Below are 25982 nucleotides of genomic sequence, written 5' to 3'. Positions count from 1 at the left end.
TTTCCAAAGCCAACTTCAGACTACTAAGCGATGGTATAAAATGTTTTATAACCCCCACACCCAAAGACAATGACTACTATGTAGTGGTGTACTCAGATGTCCTGTACAAACACTTAAGCAGCTGTATGGACTCTGCAACACCTGACCAGATCAAGACCAGGTCCTGCCGAAAAAAACAAGCCACCCTGATGGACCTCAAGCATAAACAGGTTATATAACAAGAGGAAGAAACTGATGACTACGAATAAGAGGGAACTGACTCAGCAGAGGAAGAATTCCCTCCTCAACTTGAACAAGCAACTCAGAAACCTTGTAAAATTCTCTAAAGCCAAGTATGAAGCTAAAACAGCATTCCCTACCTACAGATAATCACAAGGCATTTTTTAATTATATCCAAAACCTAAAAGGGAATGCCCAGCTTTGTGCAGAACTGTTAACAGATGGTACCACTTGTACTGCACCAGAGGAAATCTCCAATCTGCTAGATGACAGATTTCATGCAAACCTCAACCCCTAGCCCCACTGACCATACCCCAAACATACCAGACACCAGTCCTCTGCCTCGTATCTCTAGAGATCAGGTCTTATCTGCACTCTCCAAGGCCAAAAACATGGCCTCAATGGGACCAGATAACATTCCATGATGCTTATTAAGCAAGCTAAAACAGGACCTAGCAAGCCCACTTAGCGCTATCTAACTACAGCCTGAGAACTGGCTTTGTTCCAGCGGAGTGGAGAACAGCAACAGTAATCTCCTTGCACAAAGAAGGGCCATCAACAGACCCTGTGAACTATAGACCCATAAATCTAATCAGTCTCATCTGCAGTGCCATGGAATGAATCATTATGGACCTTATCAACAAGGACATAGCTGTCCTTCAAACTCTAGGCCCAACCCAATATGGTTTAATTAAGGGAAGATTATGCTTGTTAAACCTGGTAGAGTTCTTCGAGAAAGTCACCAAAGTCCTGGATGAAGGTAAAGCAATGTATACCACCTATCTTGACCTGGTCAAGGTGTTTGACACAATCCCCCACCCCTGGTATTATTGAAAAACTCTCTCAATTAGGGATTAAACCTTATGTCACTAGATGGGTAACCAATTGGCTCACCAACAGAACACATACTATCAAAGTTGCTTACTTCACCTCTACGAGGAGACCAAGTTCGCAAATGATTGTAAATTGGGTGCAATCATTGAGTCCCCCAACGATGATAACACACTACAGAAAGGGCCAACACAAACAAATGACTGGTGTCAAAGCCATGGTCTAAAACTAAATGCAAAAAAAGCAGAATTCCCTGCTAAACTAAAGTACTGACAACATCCCCCTAAGCTCAAACGCAGTGGTGTGAGACCTAGGAACACCGGTAGATAGGAATCTGAACTTCAACCTCCAAGTTTTCTCTGCAGTAAGGACAGCATTCTATGTTGTGCACCTCACAAATAAGAGCATCACATCCAAGTCTAAGGATGTTATAGCCTCACTGTTCTCAACCCTCATCAGCCACAATAATGCTCCCTTTTGCATGTACCTCAACAAACAGCTGCAGCAGCTGGAGAGAACACAGAGGTTCCTCACCAAGAAAATATACGGCCTCCAAACCATGACATACATGGATAGACTAAAAGCTCTGCCACTGTACTCTGTATTGTGAATGTTGCTGAGAAGAGACTTGTGACTGGCCTACAGGGTAGCCTCCGACCCTGCCCTGATGGATATGCTTCACATACACAAATCTAATGGCACAAGACTCACTGGCTCTAGTGATCTTAACCTAGCCTGTGACATTAACAGAACATGCTGGAGAGACAAACATGCCCCCCCAAAGGGTGCCGCTCCTCTGGAACAAACTTCCAATTCACGTGAAGTAGAGCTCCTCAATGACCCTATTTAAGCACAACCAGGACAAATGGATGGGAGACTGTAAATTCACCGTGGAGGTGCACCCATGTCCTTCATGAACAGGGGGAGTTGGTGTTGACCACAGACTAGCTCTGCAAAATATGTTCACGTAATAAGGACAGATGGGGCACCTTGGGATTATCATGCCTGGGCTTGTAAGGGCTCTACGGCCGCTAGCCTAGTAACCTCCTATGAATTGAAAGGATCGTATTAGATCTAATAAGGTAGGCTACTAAATATCAATTTCTACAAACTGCAAACAACTGGTCCAGTCTACAGGTGATTATGAAAATTAATAATGCATGTTTGAAAACACAGGATCTACAATGGTCTACAAAGACGTTTAGTCTGAGACGACGGTAGCAAAATGAACTCCACAGAATTTGTGTCTCGAGGCAGAAGACTACAGGAAATTTGCTTCCTTGGATTTTGAGTATGGCTGATGGCCTTTCTTGAATGCTGATGAGCTTTCACATGAGGGCACTTAATATAAAGAATTAGTTTATGGAAATTGGTTTTGGTTGAGAGATTGTTCTTTATTTCTGGCATTTTAACTTACTGTAAACACATGGCTCATGGAACTTCTAATGACTGGATGACATGATAAAAAAACTGCTATTAAAATGTACCCCAGCATTACTTGTTTTTCATATGACTGTCTGGCAGTTAGTGCAGATAATTAAGGCTGTGAAATATTAATGAACTGCTTCCTTTAATCATAGGTACAGGATTTGATTCCTTCCATCTCCACCTGCCTACTGTGCGACTCTGAGCAAGTCAGGCGGCAGTGATCCCAGCTTATCATGAATAGGGACATTTTGTTCAGTGTGCTTACTTGGTTAACAAACAGATACTAGCCTGAAGTGTCTCATACAGTCTTTTGTAAATTTAAGTGCTGTTTTGTCTGAATCAAGCAACTGATCATTAAAAACAGAAAAAAAAAGTTTTTTGGCCAGTTTGCTTCTGGCATACATTTTAACAATTAAGCTGGACTCCAAAATGCATTCAAGCCACTCGGTTTCAGCAAAGGCACTATGGTATGAAAGACCATTCACAGACACTTCCATTTTTTAATTCTACATTCAGCAGATGCAACACTAATTTTTTGCCATCAAATTTGCAAATGTAGATTTTTATTCAATTTACTACCTTATTGTGCTGCTCCCCCCGATATAATTTACTTTTCTGCCTCATTGCTCACTTCAAGTCCATCTCCAAAACACCAACGGATTTCTTTTAAACATAAATGTCCTACTTTATCAGGCATCTTAAATGTTGCAGCTTTTTCACTTATTTATTGAAAATTAGTTGAGGAAGTTACATTGTTAACAAGAATTTTTTCTCCACATGCTCCAAAGTGACAGGAAAAGGACAGAGGAATCTAGTAGGACAATCAAGTAAATAAATAAATGTATATAAAAAAGTCAGAAAAACTTTCAATGAGATTTTAATGTTTTAAAGGCAAACAGCAATTCAACCTCATTTCACCTTTCACAGTTTCATACTTAGTTTTGCACATTTGTTACAAGGTAAATCCAAGTACAAAATGTTAATAGAATTCAATTGACACTTACTTCTCTAAGGCTTTCTTCTGTAGTCGAGAAGTTGAGATTTTTAATAAATAAGGTACGTCCTGGTACAGTTTCTTCTTCTTCTTCACTTTCTTCCTCAAGATTCTCTTCTTTACTCTCCTGCAGATCTTTGTCTCCTTTGAAAGTAATACCAAAAGCATCAATCACAATTTTTTGAACTTATCAAATATTCAAGCAACCTTCAAATGAACAGTAAAAAACATCAGATGATTCAGAGTTAAAACTGAAACAAACACAAGTCTGCACAATGATACACAGCTGCTGGAACCTGTACATCAGATCTGTGCCGATGCCAACATGAGCTACAGTTTTACTGCTTAACTCTGCATACTTATACAATATACTACGTGTGACAAAAGGAGGTACTGCCAGCACAGTTATCTGGAATTTTGTAAATGATCAGAAGTCATTTGTGACTATCAACATGATTCATGTGCCTGTGTTACAAATGTATTAGAACTGTATGTTGTGTGTATATCAAACTGCTGGTACAGAAGTGTGTGTTGAAAGGCTTTGTGAAGTACTGAACCTAAAGACATATCCCCAGTGTACCCTACTGGAAAAGAACAGAAATGTATGTACACTATTGTAACTGTGCAAATGTATGTATTTTAGCAGTGGACATGGGAACATAGAAGGTTAACTTGTAAAACTTCACAAAAATAGTTGAAATTAAATTATTTTACAACTGCACCATAAAAGATGGTTTCAATGCAGCAAGGAGACACGATGTCTAAAACTAGGGAGACTCCTGTATTGTCTTGTAAGTGTTTTACTGTTTTAGGTCTTCCAGCAGCTGCAAAGATCTGAGGGCTATGTATTTTTCACAAGCAGATGCTAAAGGCTGGCAGTTTCTAGCAATGGGGATTTAGCTTGGGAAGTAAAGTCAGATGACAAGATGTGATGTCATCTTGTAAGCTAACCCAGCAGTAATATTTGATATATTAATTTAAGAACTCTCTGAGAGAGACAGGGCATTCTGTATTTTGTCTGACCTGACAGCATCAGCTGGAAGACCCACTCACCAAATCTGTCTTACCTGGTTCTGTAAGTAAGTTAACTAGGGTACAGTAATTTATCTTGGATACAGACAGGAATATAGTGAAGTACAACTTAGATGGTTTCTTTGAGAGTGCCCTGCAATGATGTTTTAAATATTTCCTGTGATTTTAGAGAGTTGGCTGGTGGCAATGATAACTCCCTTATAGTCTGGGCAAAAGGGGGCATAGCTAGAAAACATGTTCCAGCCTTTCCCAGATGTGTGTGTGTGTGTGTGTGTGTGTGTGTGTGTGTGTGTGTGTGTGTGTGTGTGTGTGTGTGTGTGTGTGCGTGTATTAATCAAATCTCAAAGTGTGTGTGTCAGCTACTTGGGCAGGGACACGAAGCACTGGTTGGAGAGAGAGGGTGCTGGAGGTCTTGGCTTGGCCACGCAGCTGAGATCTCAAATCTATAGCTATGTCAGTGGGGAGTCTTACTGGGGATCTGGAGAGAGAGGGAAATACCAGCTCCAGAGTGACTGTTGTCTTTGTGTGCTCTTAAGGGAAATTGCACTTTACTGTGGGTGGATTTGTCATCCTCCCAGTGTGTATATCCCCCACTGTTGCTAGTGGTGAGGATTGAGGCTCCTTAATTACTGGACCAGTGGGGGGCATCACACTGGGTATCTCTTGAATCGAAATGCGAGTCCTGCAACATCATAAAATAAACTGTTTTCCAAATTAATGGAATGCCATTAAAGCACTGCACTCCTCTGTGTAAGTGGATGTACCTATCACACACACATTCACTGTGAAACTTATAACTAGTGTATCTAGGATTGAAAGAATACTTCAAAATACTGCAGCCTCAGAATTCATGTAAATTCTATATTTTAGCACAGACAATCTTACCATTATAAAGATTAGAATTCCCTGGAATTTCAATGGGCACCATTCTGGACTAGTTTTAAGTTTAATATCATCATCCAAAAAAGCAGCAGCATACAAGGTAGAGGGTTCTAAAATTCTATCCTTCATTCTTTGAAATGTGGTTGAGGCTTCACGTGACCCACTTGACATGTTATAATCATACAGGCCATTGTGGGTGCACAAAGCTGTCTTTTTTATTGCCTGTTCTGTCAGAGGATACTACAGTAACCTTTTGGTAAGTCTAGGGAGGCAAGGTAACTTTCTTTCCCTTGCCCATACGTTCATCTGGGTCTACTTCAAATAAATGAAATCCCAAATTACTGAAAAAGAAATCACCAAGACGACATCACCGAAACCACAGTTGAATGAACAAACACAATGCCGAAGGATTTCACACGGTAAGATCAAGGTGGTCAACATCTCACAACGAAACACATCGGCAAAACTGAAACCCACCCAGGTTTTGGGCTACATCCCCTACCAACTTCAGGATCACACTACAGTTGGGAAAAGGGCAAATTTCCCCTTACTGGCCACCTAGATACTTACCCTGTGAAATCCTTCGGCACTGTGGTCATTCATTCAACTGCAGTTTCGGCGGTCATCTAGATGATTACGTCTTCGGTAACGTGGACTTTCGTTTATTTGAAGTAGACCCGTTCATCTACCATAGGCATGGGGTAAGAATCAATTTGCAAATGTCATTAAGTATACAAAAATAAATAAATAACACCGCAAAATCTGATGTTACCAGTTTTGACACCAACACCACAGAGGTAGTCTACACAAACTTACATTCCTCAATAACCTCCACCTGCAACATTTTATTTGCTTACTGACAGCACCTCTTCAGACTTCAGAAAACCTATTGTAAGTCTTAAGCCTGACCCTTTATCCTGGTTTTGTAACTCTTTTTAAAGGACTGAAAAGGATTCAGCTACCTCTATCACTGACCAGGCTCCACAGTATGATACTACTGTAGGTGGACTGGCCCTAGGTGTGAGTGTGTGCGTGTGCCTTCTGTGGAAGGTTGGGCGCTGGGCTGGCAACTTGACACCGTAAAACTCCACTGCTAATCATGAGCGGACAGGTGATCCGCTGTGGCGACCCCTAACTGGGAAACGCCGAAAGAAGAAGAAGAAGAAGTAGGGAAGCTGCTGACATCACTCTGTCATTCCAGGATGTTAAAAGACTGACATGTTAAATTTAGGTGTCCTTTTGTCTGGCTTCTGAACTTCAGAGTTTATTTTCCCCACTTTCACACTTACTTTATATTACCCTTACCAAGTGGCAGGAAACTTGTTCTCTGCTCTAAAAATGAGGACAAACTGTTTCACTGGGTTGGAACACCCTAACTTTAGGATTCCTATTTCAGCTGCTCTTATAAACATCTTGACTCTATACCATATATTTCTTCACTACAGCCACAATCACTGCTATCCTCGCCTGCATTGTGGTAATTTGTTCTATTACATTTTCAATAGCAGTAGCCACTTCTTCCCATGTTCCTTTTAATAAGTCCACTAAACCCTCATGGGAGTCTTCCATAGTTACTCAAACAAGGTGAAACCATGGAAGGCATGGGTACCAGAATCTCCACTGTTTACACAATCCATTCATTCCACCAGGAGGCAAGAGCTGAGCAGCAGAGAGCAGAGCTGTTATTCATCTGAGACTTCAAAGGTTTGCGATTCTGTGCATACCAGTAACCACGCCAGGGATTAGTATGCAATAGGCATCAGCAACAGCATGTCACTTAGTATGGAGGGTGAGGTAGCCCCTCAAATCTATGCTGTCCCCTTGAAGTCAATGCTCCCATTAGATCTCCAGTCTCCATCAGAGATTCTACAGCAGGAATAGGCATCTGGACATGTGTCCCACCCCTCCTCCTGAACACAGACAAACCAGCAAAGCCACATCACTTCTTTCTTCCCTCTACACCAGCTCCGGCAGTTGCCAGAGCTGCTATTCCAAATCGGGTTGCCTGTGTCACAATAAGAGATTTATCCCTCCAATGAAGCTGGCTCTTATTTGCTGTAAGCCGATGCCATTGGTATTACTTTGTTTTAGAGTTATCGCCCTATAAATCCACTGAGAATGGGGCTTCCCAGGTGGATATTCTTCTGAACAAATGTAAATAAATGCATGAGTTAATAAAACGTATAGCTGTGTGAGATTTTACCATAACAGTAGCTACCTTGCTGATCACTGTTGCAGTATTCCAAACAGATGGGTTATCTCACCAAATAACCTGGATGTCTATCTGGGGTACCAAAGTCAAAACAAAGCCCACAGGCATAAGGTTACATATGTGGACACATGAGCGTAAATCCTATCCCCAAGCCAGTAAGCCTGAAGAGGCAAAATAAACTGGTCAGTTAAGGGGGCCAGGCAGAAAAACAGTGACACCCCCTCAGTCCCGGAGACACCTACTGTTATGTTAAGTTCTTATACAACTGTACTATAGCCTTCCTTAGATCACTGCTACAATACACTTCAAACAGGTAATTATCAAAGCTTGACAGGTGTGATGGATGGGATCTACTTTCAAATCACGAAATCTCAAATTGCCAAAGACGAAAATACCTAGAATAAAACGTCGAAATATGACGTTCCTGAAACCACAAAAGATAGACTACCACTACACAGACTCACAAAATATCGAAACACTAAACACACACCTATACATACTACCCTCCACCAAAAAAGAGAAAACAACTAGCGCAAACAAATCAAACTCAACTTCTCTACATTTAAGCAGGGGGCAAGCCCCATTGCACCTCCCATGTGGGGGGCACACCCCTTGCTAATTAACTATATCAACTCCAAGATCGCATTATGACAACGGTAAATATACCATTCTGCTCTTCTGACGACTTCAACTAAGAACACCAGTGCTGTTGAGTTACATTCTCTTTGGTAAATACTATACATACTGTACTATCAGCAAAACTTCCTTACCTATCTGAGACTTGAACCGGAGCTTGTCACATAACGGCAACCATCTTTTTTTTTGTTTTTTCATTCCGTACAACCTGAAATATCTTAATGGAACAGTATCCGATTAAAATGTAAGCAGCACTACTAAAACAGCTGATTCGACATTTTGACATTCAGTATTATGAATTTTCAGTCTTCTAATGTTTCGGTGCGATGGTCTCAGTGATTTTGTCTTTGGGAATGTAAGACTTCATGATATAGAAGGGAACCCGATGGGTGGATGGGAGAGAGAGGAGAATTGTCTAGTAATCCTGAGAGGACTGTCTTAGTGAAGGCAGCTCTGGATCTAGAAAAGGCATCCACTCTGTAATGTCAGGTGAAAATATGCACCGAAGACCAAGTAACTGACTCTAAAATTGTTCTACAGTCAATTTGCTTGTAAAAGACTCCAGATGAGGAACCTGCCCTAGTAGAATGAGCCTTTGCCAGAAAGGATAATGATTTGCCAAGTGCAGAAAAAGGAAATGGATTTAGAAATCCAGTTAGTAACAGTCTGTTTTGAAACTGGGTTATCTAATTTGGAGCCTTTGAAAGACAAACAATTGGTCAGATTTGTGAATCTTCTTGGTCTTATCCAGGTAGAATCTGAACTATCTATACAAACCCAGGGAATGTATAACTCTTTCTTCTTATTTTGTGGATTGGGGAAAGTTTATGACCTGATTAAGGGACAGTTCATTTAACTACTTTTGGAAAGAAACAGGGATTTACCCTTAAAGACACGTTGTCCTTATGGAAAATAAGGAAGGGAGGAGTTGACATAATGGCCTAAAGTTCAGAAACTCATCTGGCAGAGACCAGAGCTACCAGAAGGACAGTTTTCCAAGTAAAGAATTTGGGAGTGGCAGGCACTGCTAGTTTGAAAGGAGGGAAAGTTAGTTTCTTTAGCACAAACTTGAGGTTCCAACCAGTAACTTTCACTGGAAGTTTTAGGTGGAGTACACCCTTTAAGAACTGTTCAATACCTAGTCTGGTCAGAATCTGTGGGTACAGGGGGTGTGCACACAGATAATGCTGAAAGGTGAACCTTAACAGATGAGTATGCTAGGCCTGATTGTAACAGCTCAGCCAAATTATACATCATACCTCTCAACTGTCCAGATTTTCACAGAATGTTCAGATTTTTGCCTCATATTTTTGGTCTGTTCATCATAAAATTATTGGCTTTCTGGCAAATCACTGAGGATTATAGTAAATAAATACTACTAAATAATAACACACATTTGAGTTTCAGACTTCAAATCCTTCAAAAAATATAACAGTTCAAAACCTGTTATTCTACCAACTTTCTAAGTTTATAGGAACAATATTTAAAATCTGTCCCTGTTTTTGAGCCTTTGCCCCCCCCCCCCCACATTATTTCTGTTTTTGTCCAAATTTCTTGCACTGTTCACTGTAACAGTAAACCACAAACTTCAGATGTCTTGCACTGAGAGGTTGAGAGGTATGGCCATGACCCATTTGTATGTTAGCCTGAAGTGGGCCCTGATATTTAGGCAGACATCATACAGTGAGTGTTTTCTATTGTATGATTTTCTTGTAGCAGATATTCTTGCCTCCTGGAGCAAATTAAGCAAGTCCTCAGAAAATTGGTGTCTAAAAGGGATCATAATCCTATCATCCATAATGTCAGGCTGAGGGATGACAGGCTGGGATGAAGTAGCAAGCCTTTCTGCTGTGTGAGCAAGTTGATTGTGGAGGGAAGCTTCTGGTCATGGCTCTTGGCTATGTAGAAGAGAAATACTAACCACTGCTGCCTTGGCCAATAGGAAATCACCAGTGTGATCTTTGGGCACTCCTGGATCTTCAGTAAGACCCTGGGAAGCAGAGGGAGTGCAGAGAAGGCATACAAGAACCTCCATTCACAAGGGAAGGGCATTACATCCATTTTCCAATCTTGAGGACAGTAGGTCCTTTTGCAAAAGAGCAGACGTTGTTTGTTGTGGACGGAGGTAAAAAAAATTTGTGGCACCTCTCAGATGTGGACTATAGGAAGATTTTCCTGTCCAGCATTTATTCATGGGGATCTTCCCTTGATCTGCTTAGAAAATCTTTCAGGACATTGTTTTATGAAGGAATGTAAACCGCTTGGAGAGAGGTTTGCTCTTGTGGCATGCTCCCATGCCAATCAAGCCAGACTGCACAGCTGGTAAGATATGGTCCCCCCTGCTTGTTTATGTACCACATGACAGTTTTGTTAATTATGAATACTTTTAATGGACCTGGTTTCCAAGAATGGGAGAACATCTGCAGGCCTATATAAATGCACTCATCTCCTTCAGATTATGTTATAGTCTCTATATTTGCAGGTCATTACCCCTGAACTTTCAGGCTGCCAGTCCATGTTACCTATGCATCATCTGATGAGTCTGTGTGCAGCTTCTGTTGTAGTGCCTGCTGTTTGAAGGGAAGACCAGGATTTAGTTTTTATCTGTAATATCCACCACAGTATTTCCTTTTTTAGGCAAGGAAGTAAAAGGAACCTGCATGTCCAGAGGATGGAAATGCTGGGACCAGGTGTGTTTCAAGTACCACTGGATTATCCTCATATGGAGTCTGGCAAAGGAGACCATGGGGATGGCTGCTGCCATGAATCCCTGTGCTCTGAGGAGCTCCCTTTTTGTACAGGACTGAAGACGGAGGAGAGAAAGGGAAGAAACTGGTTATGCTCTGCACTTAGCCTGGTGGCAAGAATGCTTGCATGAGATTGGTGTCCATTTTCATTGCCAACTTTTTCAGGTTGATGTGAAACCCAAGGGCTGAAGCAGGGCCATGGCAAACTTGAGGAGAGTCAAGTATATCTGCTAAGGAGAAGTCTGTATTAACATGTGATTTAAGCAGGGAGATATCTGTATTTTCTGAGCCTTGCAGTAAGCCATCACTGGTGCGGGGCACATTGTGAATACTCTCACAGCTGTAGAGAGTCCAAAAGACAAAGCAGAGAACTGAAAGTGTGATGAGACATTAGAAAATCTTAGAAATTTACTGTAGGCAGGGTGAATAGGAATGTGGAGATAGGCATCATTTAATTCCAAAGACACCAAGAAGGCTTGAGGAAGGATGAAGAGAAGCAGAGTCTGCAGGGACATCTTGGAAGATGTTGAAGGTGGAGAAATCCAGAATTGGTCTCCAGTCTCCTCCTTTTCCTAGAACCAGGAAGAGTCTAGAATAGAACCATTTTCCCACATATTGTGGGATACTAGTTCTATTATGCCCTGCTCTAGCATGACTAAATGGTGAGATTATGCGACTATATCTGATTTTATGGAGGAGATGGGATGCCAGTGAAAGGAGGAACTTCTTTCCAGGTTGTTCTGTATCCCTCAGGTTGACAGAAAGCACCAATTTGTCTGAAGTGATACAAAGTCATGTTTTTTTAGGGATGAGACCAGCCTTTTGGATAGGGGAAGGGGTGAACCGAGGGGTGGGGATGTGGATAGTGGGTAGTCAGGCAGAACTGTGTGTAAGGAGGCCTCGTAGATCTAGAGTCCTGTTTGATTTGCATCTTTTCCTAGGCATTTTCCTGCTTTTATGGGAAGGCTTGGTTCTCCTTGAAATCGAAGGAAGTAGGTTTTGTAGGGTAATTCCTCTCATGTCTAGGTACAGAAGTGAGAAAGATCTGTTTACAGTCATTCATAATTTTACACTAATCTTGCAACTGTGAGGACTGGCCACATCAAAACCAACAAAAGATCCTAATTTAAAGGAGAGTCTATGATTTTCACCTTAATATCTTCTGAAAGGGGTTGAGAGCTTAACCATGTGTAGCTACTGATCACAGAACTTGTAGCAGGTTCCCTGGGAGAGGCTTCCACTGCATCATAGTTGCATTTAATGCTGTGACTAGCCACTTGGGAAGCCTGAGTCATCAAAGATTAGGCTCGCTGCTGAATGGTAGATTCCTCGTGGGAGGACAATATTTTACTCAAATTGATGAGGATAAGTATTTGATCATATGAACTTGACAATTTCAGAGCTCTGAAAGCCAGAGTGGAGGACATATAAACCATTTTCCCAGTCTGTCCACTGCCCTGCTGTCTTTACCTGAAGGAAGAAAATTAGAGGCAGTCAGTAATTTAGAGGGCTTATCTGCTGACATGAAAAACTGAGAAGTCTGCAACATGGCTGAGCAGTTGGGATATCAGGCTTAGGCCGTGTATGTTTTCTTAAGAAATGGCAGGACATCAGTGGTTGGAAGGTCCACCATCTTTGCTTGGGAAAAGGTCCACCATCTTTACTTGGGCAAGGTGCTTAAGGTACTGAGTTTCACATAGGAATTAGGTGACAAAAGCCTAGTTTGAAGAGTCTTGGGAACAAAGGACTAACAGATCATACAATTCTGTAATCATACTCTGCCGCTAAACAGAATCGGCCCTGGCAGTGGAGATACTTTCCCCCTCCTGACATCTAACAGAGCAACCAACAGGAATACAACTAAGAAAAATAAAGGAAGGTACCTCAATGGGGCACTTATATGAACGAGTGAAGGCCAGTAGTACCAACTACCATGCATAGAACAGCCCAATAGGTGGAAGACCTGCATTTGGACTGACAGTGAGACAGTCTGAGGATTTAAGCTCATATGTCTGCAGGCTTAGGTCATACATCTGACCACTGATCCCGGGAACTATCAACCTATTAGCCTGATGAGCCTGGTCTGCAAGGCCATGGAACGTATCATCATGGAACTCATAAAAAAAGACATTGGTAACCTCCAAACTCTGGATCCCACCCAGTTCAGGTTTGTGAAAGGCAGATCATGCCTCCTGAACCTGATTGACTTCTTTGAGGCAGTCACCAAAGCCGTGGATGAGGGTAAGGTGGTTCACACAGCCTATCTTGACCTCGCCAAGGCTTTCAACACCATCCCCCATTCTGGAATTATACCTAAACTCACTAAACTAGGTATAAATCCCTACGTCACAAGATGGGTTGTCAACTGGCTCACTGACAGAACCCACACTGTAAAAGTTGCAGACTCCAAATCTGACCCCAAAGCAGTGACAAGTGGAGTACCACAGGGTTCCGTCCTGAGACCTCTCCTGTTTGGTATCTACTTCTCTAAAGTACAGGCGAACACAGAAGGCCTCTGGCTAACAAAGTTCTCAGATGACTGCAAACTAGGAGCCATAGTCAAGTCTCCAAATGATGTGGACATCCTACAGAAGGGCCTCACTGAGACAGATGCCTGGTGTCAGAGCCATGGCCTCAAGCTCAATGTCAAAAAGTGCAGTGTCATCCCCTTTGGTAAAAACTCTGTACCATGAACTACCACTTAGGAAGCAATCTACTTAACACCGAATGCGTGATAAGAGACCTTGGGACCCAGGTGGACAGTAGTCTCTCCTTTGATAGTCACATCGCCACAGTAGTCAGGAAGTCCTTCTACGTGGCACACCATCATAAAAGGGTTCTCATCCAGGAAAAAAAAAAGAGGTCATTGTTCCCCTCTACTCGTCACTCATTAGACCCATTACAGAGTACAACTCCCCTTTTGGAATGTACCTCACAAGACATCTGCAGCAGCTGGAAAGGCCACAGAAGTACCTCACAAAGAGGATTACTGGCCTCAAACAAATGCCCTACACTGACCGCCTCAAAAAACTCCAGCTTTACTCTGTAGCATATCGCCTACTCCAAGGTGATCTCTGCCTAACATAGCTATGTCAAACCCAGAGCTGTTGGACATGCTACACCTAAAGAAATCCCAATCCCTCCGAGCTACATGCTCTAGGGACCTAAACCTTGTCACCACAATAAACAGGACACGCTGGAGGGATAGATTCCTGTCCCAGAGACTTCCTATACTCTGGAACAAGCTACCCATCTATGTCAAGCAAAGTTCTTCATTAGCACTCTTCAAGAAAAATCTTGATGAGTGGATGGGAAATAGGAAATACACCCCGGGGATCACTTCTGTCTCTCTGCTGGACAGTGGCACAGGAAAATAACTTTCTTGGGTGGCGTAAGCTATGGAACCTTGTTGGCTAGGCTTATGTATGCCCTTGGGCCGATAGCCTAGTACCTACCTATGAACCTATGTGGCTGTATAGAAGCTTTTGGCTTTGGTACCCTGGCTGGATACCTAGGTTATTTTGTGAGATAACCTAGATGTTTGAAAGACGTATACTAAAACACTTATTAATTAAGGAATTAACAGTTTTAAAACTCTCTTATTCACCATTTGTCTACAAGACATTTCTTATGGAAATATTAAGAAAGCAGATGACAAATATATAACAATATAGCCACAAATGGGCCACTTATAACATCAGAACTACTTCTAGTTATATGGGGTATCCAAGAACTATAGGTAGTGAAATGAATTTCCTTAGATTCTGCATGTAGAAACAGACGGTAAGAATCCTTTTCCCAGGCTATAGCATCTCACATTATTTTGATGATAAACCACGATGTCATGACTTCTAAGGATTCATTAATGCCAGCCTCTGAATCATTAAAAAAGCATAGCCAGATATTGTAAATAAACACAATATCACTGCACTGTAGATGAGAAGTAAAGTCAAATTTTAATGAGTAGTATATGTGATTTCTTCCATTTACAAAATCTGATTTCTTTTACACACACACACACACACACACACACACACACACACACACACACACTTACACAAAAACACACACACAGACACACACACATACATACACACACACACACACACACACACACACACACACACACACCCCTAATGAATAGCAGAGTACATTACTTTTTCACCATTTATATTTGGTCTAACAAAAAGTAAAAGAAATACACTGCAGTGTTAGATTTGCTTAAGACAACTTACAATGATGCAAAGGCTTCTCCATTCTCCATTTATTAAATACTGCACTATGCCACACTGGAACTACACATATTTTGGTACAGCAACATCAACAATCTGTTTTCAATTATGTTTTCCCCTCTCAGGATTCTGACCATGATTCAATAACTTACTTCTACTGCTTCCTAACTGACCCACTAATCCATGTGTTCACCATCCTACCCAGAGATTAATTTAGGTTAGGTAAGCCTGGATTAGTCACAGTGTGGTTTCTTGAAATAATTTTATTTATTGGTATATCTCAGGCTGGGACAAATATAGTAATAAGAGAATTTAGGCAATCTTTTCTAAAATGTCAACCGATGTTACCATCCACTGGGAAAACATCAGTGATGTAAATACACAGACTTCTTTTTCTTCTAAGCAATCTGCTCACCTTTTCCATAGCCCCTCCATCTCATAGGTAGCTATTAGGTTATTGGCCCTAGGGCCTATATAAACCTAGCCAAATGGTACCCTGGCTTTTGCCACCCAAGAAAATTATTTTCCTGTGCCCCTGTCAAGCAGAGCCAGAGAAGTGATCCCCGGGGTGAATTTCCTATCTCCCATCCAATCATCAAGATTTTTCTTGAAGAGTGCTAATGAGGAGCTTGCTTTGATATAGATAGGTAGCTTGTTCCAGAGTATGAGAAGTCTCTGAGATAGGAATCTATCCCTCCAGCATGTTCTGTTTATTGTGGTGACAAGGTTTAGGTCCCTAGAGCGTGTAGCTCAGAGGGATTGGGATTTCTTTACGTGGAGCATGTCCAACAGCTCTGGGTTTGACATAGCTTTGTATGTTAGGCAGAGATTGCCTCTGAGTAGGCGATATGCGACAGAGTAAAGCTGGAGTTTTTTTAGACGGTCTGCGTAGGGCATCTGTTTGAGGTTGGTAATCCTCTTTGTGCGGTATTTCTGTGACCTTTCCAGTTGTTGTAGATGTCTTGTGAGGTACATACCAAAAGGGGCGTTGTACTCTATAATAGGTCTAATGAGTGATGAGTAGAGGGGAACAATGACCTCTTTTTTTCTGGATGAGAAACCTTTTGTGATGAGGTGTGCCACGTAGAAGGATTTCCTGACTACTGTGGCGATGTGATTATCAAAGGAGAGACTACTGTCCACCTGTGTCCCAAGGTCTCTTATCACACTTTCGGTCTTAAGTAGACTACCGCCTATGTGGTAGTTCATGGGTACAGAGTTTTTACCAAAAGGGATGAGAATGCACTTTTTGGCATTGAGCTTGAGGCCATGGCTTTGACACCAGGCATCTGTCTCAGTGAGGCCCTTTTGTAGGATGTCCACATCGTTAGGAGATTTGATTACGGCTCCTAGTTTGCAGTCATCTGCAAACTTTGTTAGCCAAAGACCCTCTGTGTTAGCCTGTACTTCAGAGAAGTAAATACCAAACAGGAGAGGACCTAGGACCGAACCCTGTGGTACTCCACTTGACACTGGTCTGAAGTTGGACTTAGAGTCTGCTACTTTCACAGTGTGGGTTTGGTCAGTGAGCCAGTTGGCAACCCATCTTGTGACATAGGGATTTATACCTAGTTTAGTGAGTTTGTCTATAATTCCAGAGTGGGGGATGGTGTCGAAAGCCTTGGCGAGATCTAGATAGGCTGTGTGTACCACCTTACCCTCATCTACAGCTTTGGTGACCGCTTCAAAGAAGTCTATCAGGTTTAGGAGACATGATCTGCCTTTCACAAATTCGAACTGGGTAGGGTCCAGAGTTTGGAGATTACCAAGGTCATTGTTTAGAAGTTCCATGATGATATGGCTCCCCCTTTGTGGAGTGGGACAACTGTTGCTGTGTGCCATTCAGTGGGCACAAAGCCTGAGGTGAGGCTATGATTGAACATGGTACTTAGGTGGGTGCCAGTACGTTCTGTAGTTCATGTAGAATGCAGCCTGAGATGTTGTCAGGTCCCATGGATGCTGTGTTCTTGGCTTTGGAGAGTGTGTTTTTTACCTGTGCAGCCGTGATTACAGGTACTTTGCATTCTTCCGGTAGAGAGATGGGCCCTTTAGGGGATGAGAGAGGGGTAAAGTTAGCAGTGAACCTATCTGCCAGGATGTTGGCAATATCAGTTGGTTCTGTACATTTAGTGCCATTGTGCTGCAACTCAGAGCAGATCGGAGTGTTGCCATTGAGATTCTTGACATAGCTATAGAATGCTTTGTGGTTGTCTTTAGAATCAGTGGCGATTTTGTTTTCATAACTAGCTTTGGAGGATTTTGGATCTCAGTTTCTTACTGAGGCTAACCACGGAGTTCCTCCAATCATGGGATTTTATTCTTTTTTGCAACAGTTTCTTTCTTCTGTTGTAGAGTTTGTTTATAGCAGGGGACCACCAGATTGGCTTCCTTTTTTTGGAGGATATCATCTTGGTTCTGTTAGGGATTGCATGATCCATGCACTCGTGTAAGTGCTTATAAAGTACAATTGTATAGGATTCAGCAGTCGTATCTCTATTGTCCATCAGCATGGGTGTCGTGAAGTTTGCCACTTCTGTCTTAAGAAGCGTGAAGTTGGCTTTGGAGAAATTTTTTACTGTGGCTTCCCTAATGGGGGGTGGGGCTGGGATGTGGATGTCTAGGGTGATTTGCTTGTGGTCGGATCTGACCAACGAGGAATTGACCTCTGGTGTGGAACACCGGTTGCCCATGTTGGTAATGGCCAGGTCTAGGATATTGCTGCCCCTGGTGGAGGTGTGGGTAAGTTGATCCAAAGCATTGGAATTTATGAATTCAGCACAAGAGTTGGTACATGAGTAGTTTTCCCAGTTAATGGTGGGGTAGTTGAAATCACCCATTATTACGGTGTTAGTTTGTACCTTAATATTTTCCAGTGTATCAAGAAATGAGGAGTGGGAATCCTGGGGCATGGTGGGGGATCTGTAGCAAGCTACAATTTGCACTGTGGTCTTGACCAGAGTTAGTTGCACTTGGATAATCTCAGATGCATTATGCTGAGCAACTAGCCTGGAGGTGTGGATATCCTCAATGAATATGGACACGCCTCCGCCTTTAGTGCTTCGGTCCAAGTTAGGTGGCCGAAAGGTGTGGTATGAATTATAGCCTGGTAATGCAGGGGTGCTCTCTGGAGCCTTGAACCAGGTCTCTGTCACTGCACAGATGTCTATGTTCTCCATTTTAAGGACTGCCTCGAGTGAGTGCATTTTGAGGTTTAGACTTCTAGCATTGAGTCGCATTACCCTCAGATTTTGCTTGCTTGTACCTGTTACGGTGGTGAATTTGTCATTTGCATCTTGCCTAAAAAAGGCACTACAGGGGTGGCAAGAGCCTTAGCCAGTATCCGGAATCCCAAGGGCGAAAGGTGCAGGCCATCTCTGGCAAAGCATCTCCTTGAATAGGCATATCAAACGGCTCATCCGTCAGTTCCACCTTACCATAAGCTGAGGTGATTACTCAATAATTTGACACAGTTTAATATACCAGCAAAAGGAACATATTTGTTCCCATTCTGGACCGTGCAAAGCTGGAAAATATGAAGCCAAGCAATAATAAAAAATAAAAAAAAACAACCTTTCATTCTGTCCTACAAAAGAGTGATATTTACACCTATTTTCTTAGAAAGTTAGTGCCTGCAGGGGATTCTTACAAGGTATGCTAAGACATACACTATCAGGAAACACGTAACAGGATATTTGCAGAAATTCCAAGGACAGTAATTGTGCTTCTCTGAACAGAAGTGCTACAAATGGGGATGTGGGGAGAATATACAGTAAATCCAAGGCTGCTGTACCTCAGACTACTCCCCATTCCCTGATGCAGAGTGATAATTTATGTACACATATATACATAAGATACATATATATATATCAGTGCAATGAAAAAGTATTTGCCCCCTTCCTGATTTCTTATTTCTTTGCATGTGTCACACTTAAATGTTTGAAATCATCAAACAAATTTACATATTAGACAAAGATAACCCAAGTAAACACAAAATGCAGTTTTTAAAAGATGATTTTATTTATTAAGGGAAATAAAATATCCAAACCTACATGGTTCTATGTGAAAAAGTAATTGTCCCCCTTGTTAAATCATGAAGTAACTGTGGTTAATCACATTTTTGGGAAAACTGAGTTCAATTTCACTAGCAATACCCAGGCCTGATTACTGCCAGACCTGTTGAATCAACAGATCACAAACAGAACCGGTCAGACAAAGTGACCAAAAGATCCCAAAAAGGAAGACATCATGTCATGATCTAAAGAAATTCTGGAAAAAACTGACATCTAGCAGTCTGGAAAAGGTTACAAAGCCATTTCTAAAGCTTTAAGACTCCAGTGAACCACGGTGAGAGCCATTATCCACAAATGGAGAAAACACAGAACAGTGGTGAACCTTCCCAGGAGTGGCTGGCCTACAAAACTTACCCCAACAGTGCAGCTACAACTCATCCAAGAGGTCACAAAAGAACCCAGAACATCATCTAGAGAAATGCAGGCCTCACTTGCCTCAGTTAGGGTCAGTGTTCATGACTCAACTTTAAGAAACAGACTGGACAAAAATGGCATGCATGGCAGAGTTCCAAGGCGAAAACCACTGCTGACCAAAAAGAACATAAAGGTTCTTCTCACTTTTGCCAAAAAACATCTTGATGATCCCCAAGACTTTTGGGAAAATATTCTGTGTACTGATGAAACAAAAGTTGAACATTTTGGGAGGTCTGCGTTCCGTTACATCTGGCATAAAAGTAACAAAGCATTTCAGAATAAGAACATCATGACAGGTAGTGTGATGGTCTGGGGCTGCTTTGCTGCCTCTGGACCTGGACAACTTTCTGTAATTGAACTATGAATTCTGCTCTCTACCAAAAAGTCCTCAAGGAGAATATCCGGCCATCGGTTCGTGACCTCAAGCTGAAGATCACTTGGGTTCTGCAGCAGGACAATGATCCAAAACACACCAGCAAGTCCACCTCTGAATGGCTTAAAAAACAAAATGAAGGTTTTGGAGTGGCCTAGTCAAAGTCTGGACATGAATCCATTTGAGATGCTGTGGCAAGACCTTAAAAAGGCGGTTCATGCTCGGAAGCCTTCCAATATGGCTGAATTAAAACAATTCTGCAAAGGAGAGTGGGCCAAAATTCCTCAACACCAATGTGAAAGACTCATTTGCCAGTTATCGGAAATGCTTGATTGCAGCTGTTGCTGCCAAGGGCGGCACAACCAGTTATTGAGATTTAGGAGGCAATTACTTTTTCATATAGGGCCATGTAGGTTTGGATATTTTTTTCCTTAATAATTAAAATCATCACTTAACACCTGCATTTTGTGTTTACTTGGGTTTTCTTTGTCTAAAATTTATATTTGTTTGATGATCTGAAGCATTTAAGTGTGCAAACATGCAAAAAATTAAGAAATCAGGAAGGGGGCAAATACTTTTCTATTGCACTCCGTGTGTGTGTGTGTGTGTGTGTGTGTGTGTGTGTGTGTGTGTGTATATATATATATATATATATATATATATATATATATATATATATATATATATATATATATATATATATATGTATACACACACACACACATACACTTTAATGGTTTTAACAGTGAGTTTTAAATTTCACTACTGCTTTGTTTCAACTGTAGTATTTTTTTTTGCATGTGTAAGACCAACAATTTCAGATTTTGTATTTATGCCAGGTAGTCACTTAAACATCCATTCCTCCCTCCCACCAGAGAAGATGCATTGTCTTTCCTCGACCCAGTTCTCTCTCAAGCAGGCTGTATAAAGTGTTGACTCCATCATCAATGCAATCTGGTTTGGAAGAAGCATATCATGCTTCTGCTGTTGGTGAATTAACCTACAAGATAACATTTCAGAATGAGGACATTCCGAAGCTTAAAAGATTGACATTAAGTCATCTAAGGCTAATATTTTATAGGTTCATAGATTCATAGGATGATACTAGGCTATTGGCCCGGAGGCCCTTATAAGCCTAGTCAAGAATTTCACCCATGTTCCCTCAAGGTCAGCACCTGTTTCCCCTGAGCAGCAGGGACACAGGTGGGATCCCAGGGGTATATTTTCTGTTTCCCATCCAGTTGTCCAGGTTCCTCTTAAAGAGGTACTCTGCTTGACATGGAGATGGAGTCTATTCCACAGATGGGGGAGTCTTTGGGACACAATTCTATCCTGCCAACAAGTTCTATTAATGTCACAGACCAGGCTAAGGCCTTGCATGTGGATTGCACGAGTGGAGTTTGTCTTATGCATATGCAGCAACTAAATCAAGGCTGGGTCTGAAATAGCCTTGTATGCCAGACACAGGTTACCTCTGAGCAGTCTGTATGAGACTGAGTAGAGGGACAGGGCTTTTAGCCTATTTGTATAGGTAGGTGTTTGAGACCCTGGATTTTCTGGGTCAGGAACCTCTGTGGTCTCTCCAACTGCTCCATGCGCTTGGCAAGGTACATGCTGAAGGGGGCACTGTACTCGATAATGGGTCTGATAAGAGAGGAGTACAGGGATGTTATGACCTCCTTGTTCCTGGATGAAATAACCTTATTTATGAAGTGGGCCATGTATACAGCCTTCCGTACAACGGAGGCAATGTGGTGGTCAAAAGTCAGGTTGCTATCAACCTGGTTGCCAAAGTCCCTCATGACTGACTGCATGCTTAGTATGTTGTTATTAATGTGATAATTAGTGGGGGATGACATTTTCCCCAAAGGGGATAATGATGCATTTCTTGGCATTCAGTTTGAGGCCATGCTTCTGGCACCACTCATTAGTCTGGGTAAGGCCCTCTTGGAGGATGTTCACATCACTAGGGGAATTTAAGACAGCACCCAGTTTGCAGTCATCTGCATACTTGGTCAGCCACAGACCACTGGTTTTGGCTTGCACCTCAGAAAAGTATATCCCAAACAGTAGAGGCCCCAAGACCAATCCTTGGGGTACACTGCTTGTTATGGGTCTACTACTAGAGGTGGCTTCCCCTACTTTGACTAAGTGGGTTCTGTCAGTGAACCAGTTAGCTACCCATCTGGTAACATATGGGTTGATGCCTAGCTGGGAGAGTATATCTATTATGCCTGAGTGGGGAATAGTGTCAAAGGCGTTGGCTAGGTCAAGGTAGGCAGTGTGCACCGTCTTCCCCTTGTCCATGGCTTGGGTGACTGTTTCAAAGAAGTCGATCAAGTTTAATAGGCATGATCTCCCTTTGATAAAACCAAACTGTGTGGGCAATTCTATCCTTCTTGAAACATTTTCTCAAGGCGACTCTGCTATCTCCACACTCAAATGAACAGGAATATTATAAGGGATTTACGTCAATAGCACCACAATAATCATCAACTGATCATAAAGGAACCAAAAAAGGACATGGTGATATATAAAACTAATATACCAAGACAGATCTGCAGGAGTGGTCCCAGTCACACTGAACTCTATGACGTGGACCACAGGCATAAGGACAACTTGGCACTCTAAACTTTCCCAGGCCAATGGACTCTTTGCCCAATCCCCCATTGCACTATGACAATTCTCTTCTCTCAAATTCATACAGTCGTACTCTTCCTGACAGGAGCTGCTAGGGCATAATACCTTTGAACAAAGCATGTCCAAAGGAAGCTGTAGACCTGGAAGTCATCTTATTATAGTGCTTCTCAGATGTCTTCATAGACAATCAGCCACTGAAGCATTCAGTTAGAAAGACAATTAAGCAGCCATCCCCTAATGGAATAACTCTTTGAATAACAAAGGGACAATTTACCATGGGAGGCAGTAGAATCTCTTAAAACTAGCATACTAAGGTAAGTTTGGAAACCTTCTGTTACAATGACCTGGGACTGTATGAAACAAACTGGAAATGTTTTCAGGTGGATTTATTCCTGTCCAAATAATATCTTAACTGTATATAATCATTCAGACAATGCAAGATGCACTCCCCACGATTAGTATGAGGAAAAAGACAACAGATGGCATTAATACAAAACTCTTTAGATGCCTTAGGCATAAAAGATGCATTAGTCAGGAAGGAGAAATATAGTTCTGATGGAAAAAATAGGTAAGAAGGTCTTACAGGAAGGGTAAAAGACAAAGATTCAATGGGCAGAGGGGATGGCAACTAAAAAGTCTTCAAAGACAAAAATCTGATCTCTACAAAAGAAGCCCAAGTTAATTTCTCCAACACAAAATATAATTCTCAAGCACTTGCTCATGAAAGAGACCTTAAAGGGAAAGTGCCCTTCAAAAATATCTTTGAGACTTTCATTAATGGAAGGAGGAAGTACCATTCTGCCCCAGAAGAAAGTTACAGATGTGGCCAAGTGAACTTAAGCAGATGGGAAAATGCATCCATTTTCATGACATGCTTTCCTAGTACTGGGCTTCTGGGAAGAGGACATCATGGAGACTACCTTCTCCAAAATGCCAGGGTCATCAGCAACTACTGGAACTGGAAAGAAGAAAACCAAAACAAGCTGTAAACTGCAAGGAGTGAATATTCATGTGTGACCTTCTCAACATGTAGGACACCACTCAGAAACATTGGTTTCTTAAGCAGATGGGGCATTAAGACTGTGAAACCAGACCAGCCAGGGCCAAAACAAACATAAAAGGATGATGCTGACTCTGAGAAGCCTAACCATGTGGGATGAACACTGCATCAGGTAAAAAGGAAAACCACAGACACCCCCCCTCAGTGTGTAAGAGCATCCGTCGGGTATCTCCCCAATGATGGGATTAGGGAGATTATGTCCATGCATTTGACAGTGCTCAGTGATACCTGCAAATTGAAAAATGGCTTCCACCCACGACCATAAAATTCTCGTCACCACAGAAGAAACGATGGATTACTTGTTCTACAAGAATGGGCACTATCTCCCAGGAAAATGGTCTCCCCAGGAATATGAACTTCTACTTGACAGTAGCTGTAGCGATAGCCTACTTTTAAACTCATCCAGCCTCCTGGCAAAGGGGAAAATCTAGAATTCTTCCACACTTGTTGATAGACCAAAAGGCTGACTAATTGCTGGTCTATACTGACAAGCCCTCATAGGTTGGTACTAAGCTATCGGCCCTAGGGCCTATACAAGCCTAGCCATAACAATTCCCTGGATATTTCTTCCCACAACATTTACTTCTCTGGACCCCTGTCTAGCAGGGCGACTGACATGATCCCCAGGGTGAATTTCCTATCTCCCATCCAATCATCAAGGTTCCTTTTGAAGAGGACCAAGGAGGAACTCTGCTTGACATGTATGGGCAGTCTATTCCAGAGTACGGGGAGTCTCTGGGTCAGGAACCTATCCTTTCAGCATGTTCTGTTCATTGTGATGACAAGGTTCAGATCCCTGGAGTGTGTGACTCTTCATTCCTGAAATACAGCTATTTCCAATTACGCCAACTGGTGAAAGAAAAAATCATGTCAATCATTGCATCTGACTAATGACTTTATTCTAAACAAAAGAGATGCCTGGTGTGACTGTTTTATAAAGATTTTTTTGCTTCACAAGAGCACATTTGAAACCCTTGATGCATAGCTGCAGAACAGAAGCAAGATCAACCAGAAAAAAACCCAGGTAAAAGAAAAGGCCACAGCAAAGGAAAACACCAAAATGAAGTTCCCAAGCTAAAAGGAGGACACCGAATCACAAACAATAGCCAAGAAAAAATTCCCAATGCAAACTAGCCAAACAAATACACCAAACTCTTCCTCTGAAGCATCAAGGCCAAAATAGCTTTCACAGGATGAAAAACAGAACAAGTAACTTAAAGAGACAAAAGAGACACTGTACTCTGAATAATGGAAAAGGTGAATGCTCAAAAAGGGAAAAGAGTAGGTAAGGGGGATAGGGTTGCCACCTTTTAAAATGGCCATAGTGGGACATTTTCGGGACACACATCGGATTTTACAGGCAGAGACAAACCCACGGTCAGTACAAAGGATAGAACTTTCCTTTTTTGCCTAAATAAAAGCTTATTCTTGTAGCAGTTTAGTTGCTTATCCTGTTTCTTGTAACATGTAGGTATTTTAGATACATAATTATTTTTTGCAACTATTACATTACATATGGGACATAATTATGTCCTACAATCTCAGGACATTTGCCATTTTTAATATTTTTGGTCAGGCTGCAACTGCCCAGAGAGGGACCGTCCCTCACAAAGTGGGACAAGGTGGTAACCCTAAAAGGGGACAAGAAAAAAATACTCTTCCAAATTCTCTACCAAAAGGTACTACCATTCCAAAAGGGGAGGCACATACACACAACCTTGAGCAGTCAAAGGAAGACAAAAACTGCCAAAGGAAAATAGATAACAAAAAAAGTGGTTGTTTGGGACAGCAACACTGAAAGAAGCATGGAAATAATTTGGACAGAGCAACTAAGATAAGGGAGTAGTGCCACAGTCTGGGAAAATCTGGAGTGATAAGTGGTCCTAACATCCAATACTTTAGTCCAAGAGGTTACCGAGACCAGTCATATCAGATACACTTATGTCTACCTGCACTCTTTGTTCAGTAAGCTCATCCTGCTCAACTGCTAGAAGGATGATCACTGTCAAAGAGGAGGACATAATGGCTATTTGGCTGCTTCAGTACCTCACAGCTGCTGCACTCATTACTGCTGTTGGGAAACCTCATAATGTTAAACTGGGAAAACAGTGAAAGCCGATGCAGCCCCCTCATCCCCCCAAAAAAAAAATCACACTTGTGTTAACAAAAGTCTAAGTGGCAGTCAGCTAAAATAATAACCTCTACAAATATA

At 41.9% G+C, this 25982-nt stretch overlaps 1 protein-coding gene across 1 annotated transcript in view; it reads right to left on the bottom strand.

The window, feature by feature from the left end:
• RBM19 (RNA binding motif protein 19) overlaps positions 1-25982 on the bottom strand; it is a 1836515-nt gene that overhangs the window by 659616 nt on the left and 1150917 nt on the right. The window contains exon 15 of the mRNA XM_044054094.1: positions 3483-3616. Coding sequence (XP_043910029.1) covers positions 3483-3616 — 134 coding nt within the window. The remainder of the gene's footprint in view (positions 1-3482; positions 3617-25982) is intronic.

Source organism: Protopterus annectens, chromosome 13.part0 (genome assembly GCF_019279795.1).
Source record: "Protopterus annectens isolate FY-2018-M chromosome 13.part0, PAN1.0, whole genome shotgun sequence".
NCBI lineage: Eukaryota > Metazoa > Chordata > Ceratodontiformes > Protopteridae > Protopterus > Protopterus annectens.
The sequence above is the reverse complement of the archived record's forward strand: the minus strand, read 5'-3'. Positions and strand labels throughout refer to the sequence as shown.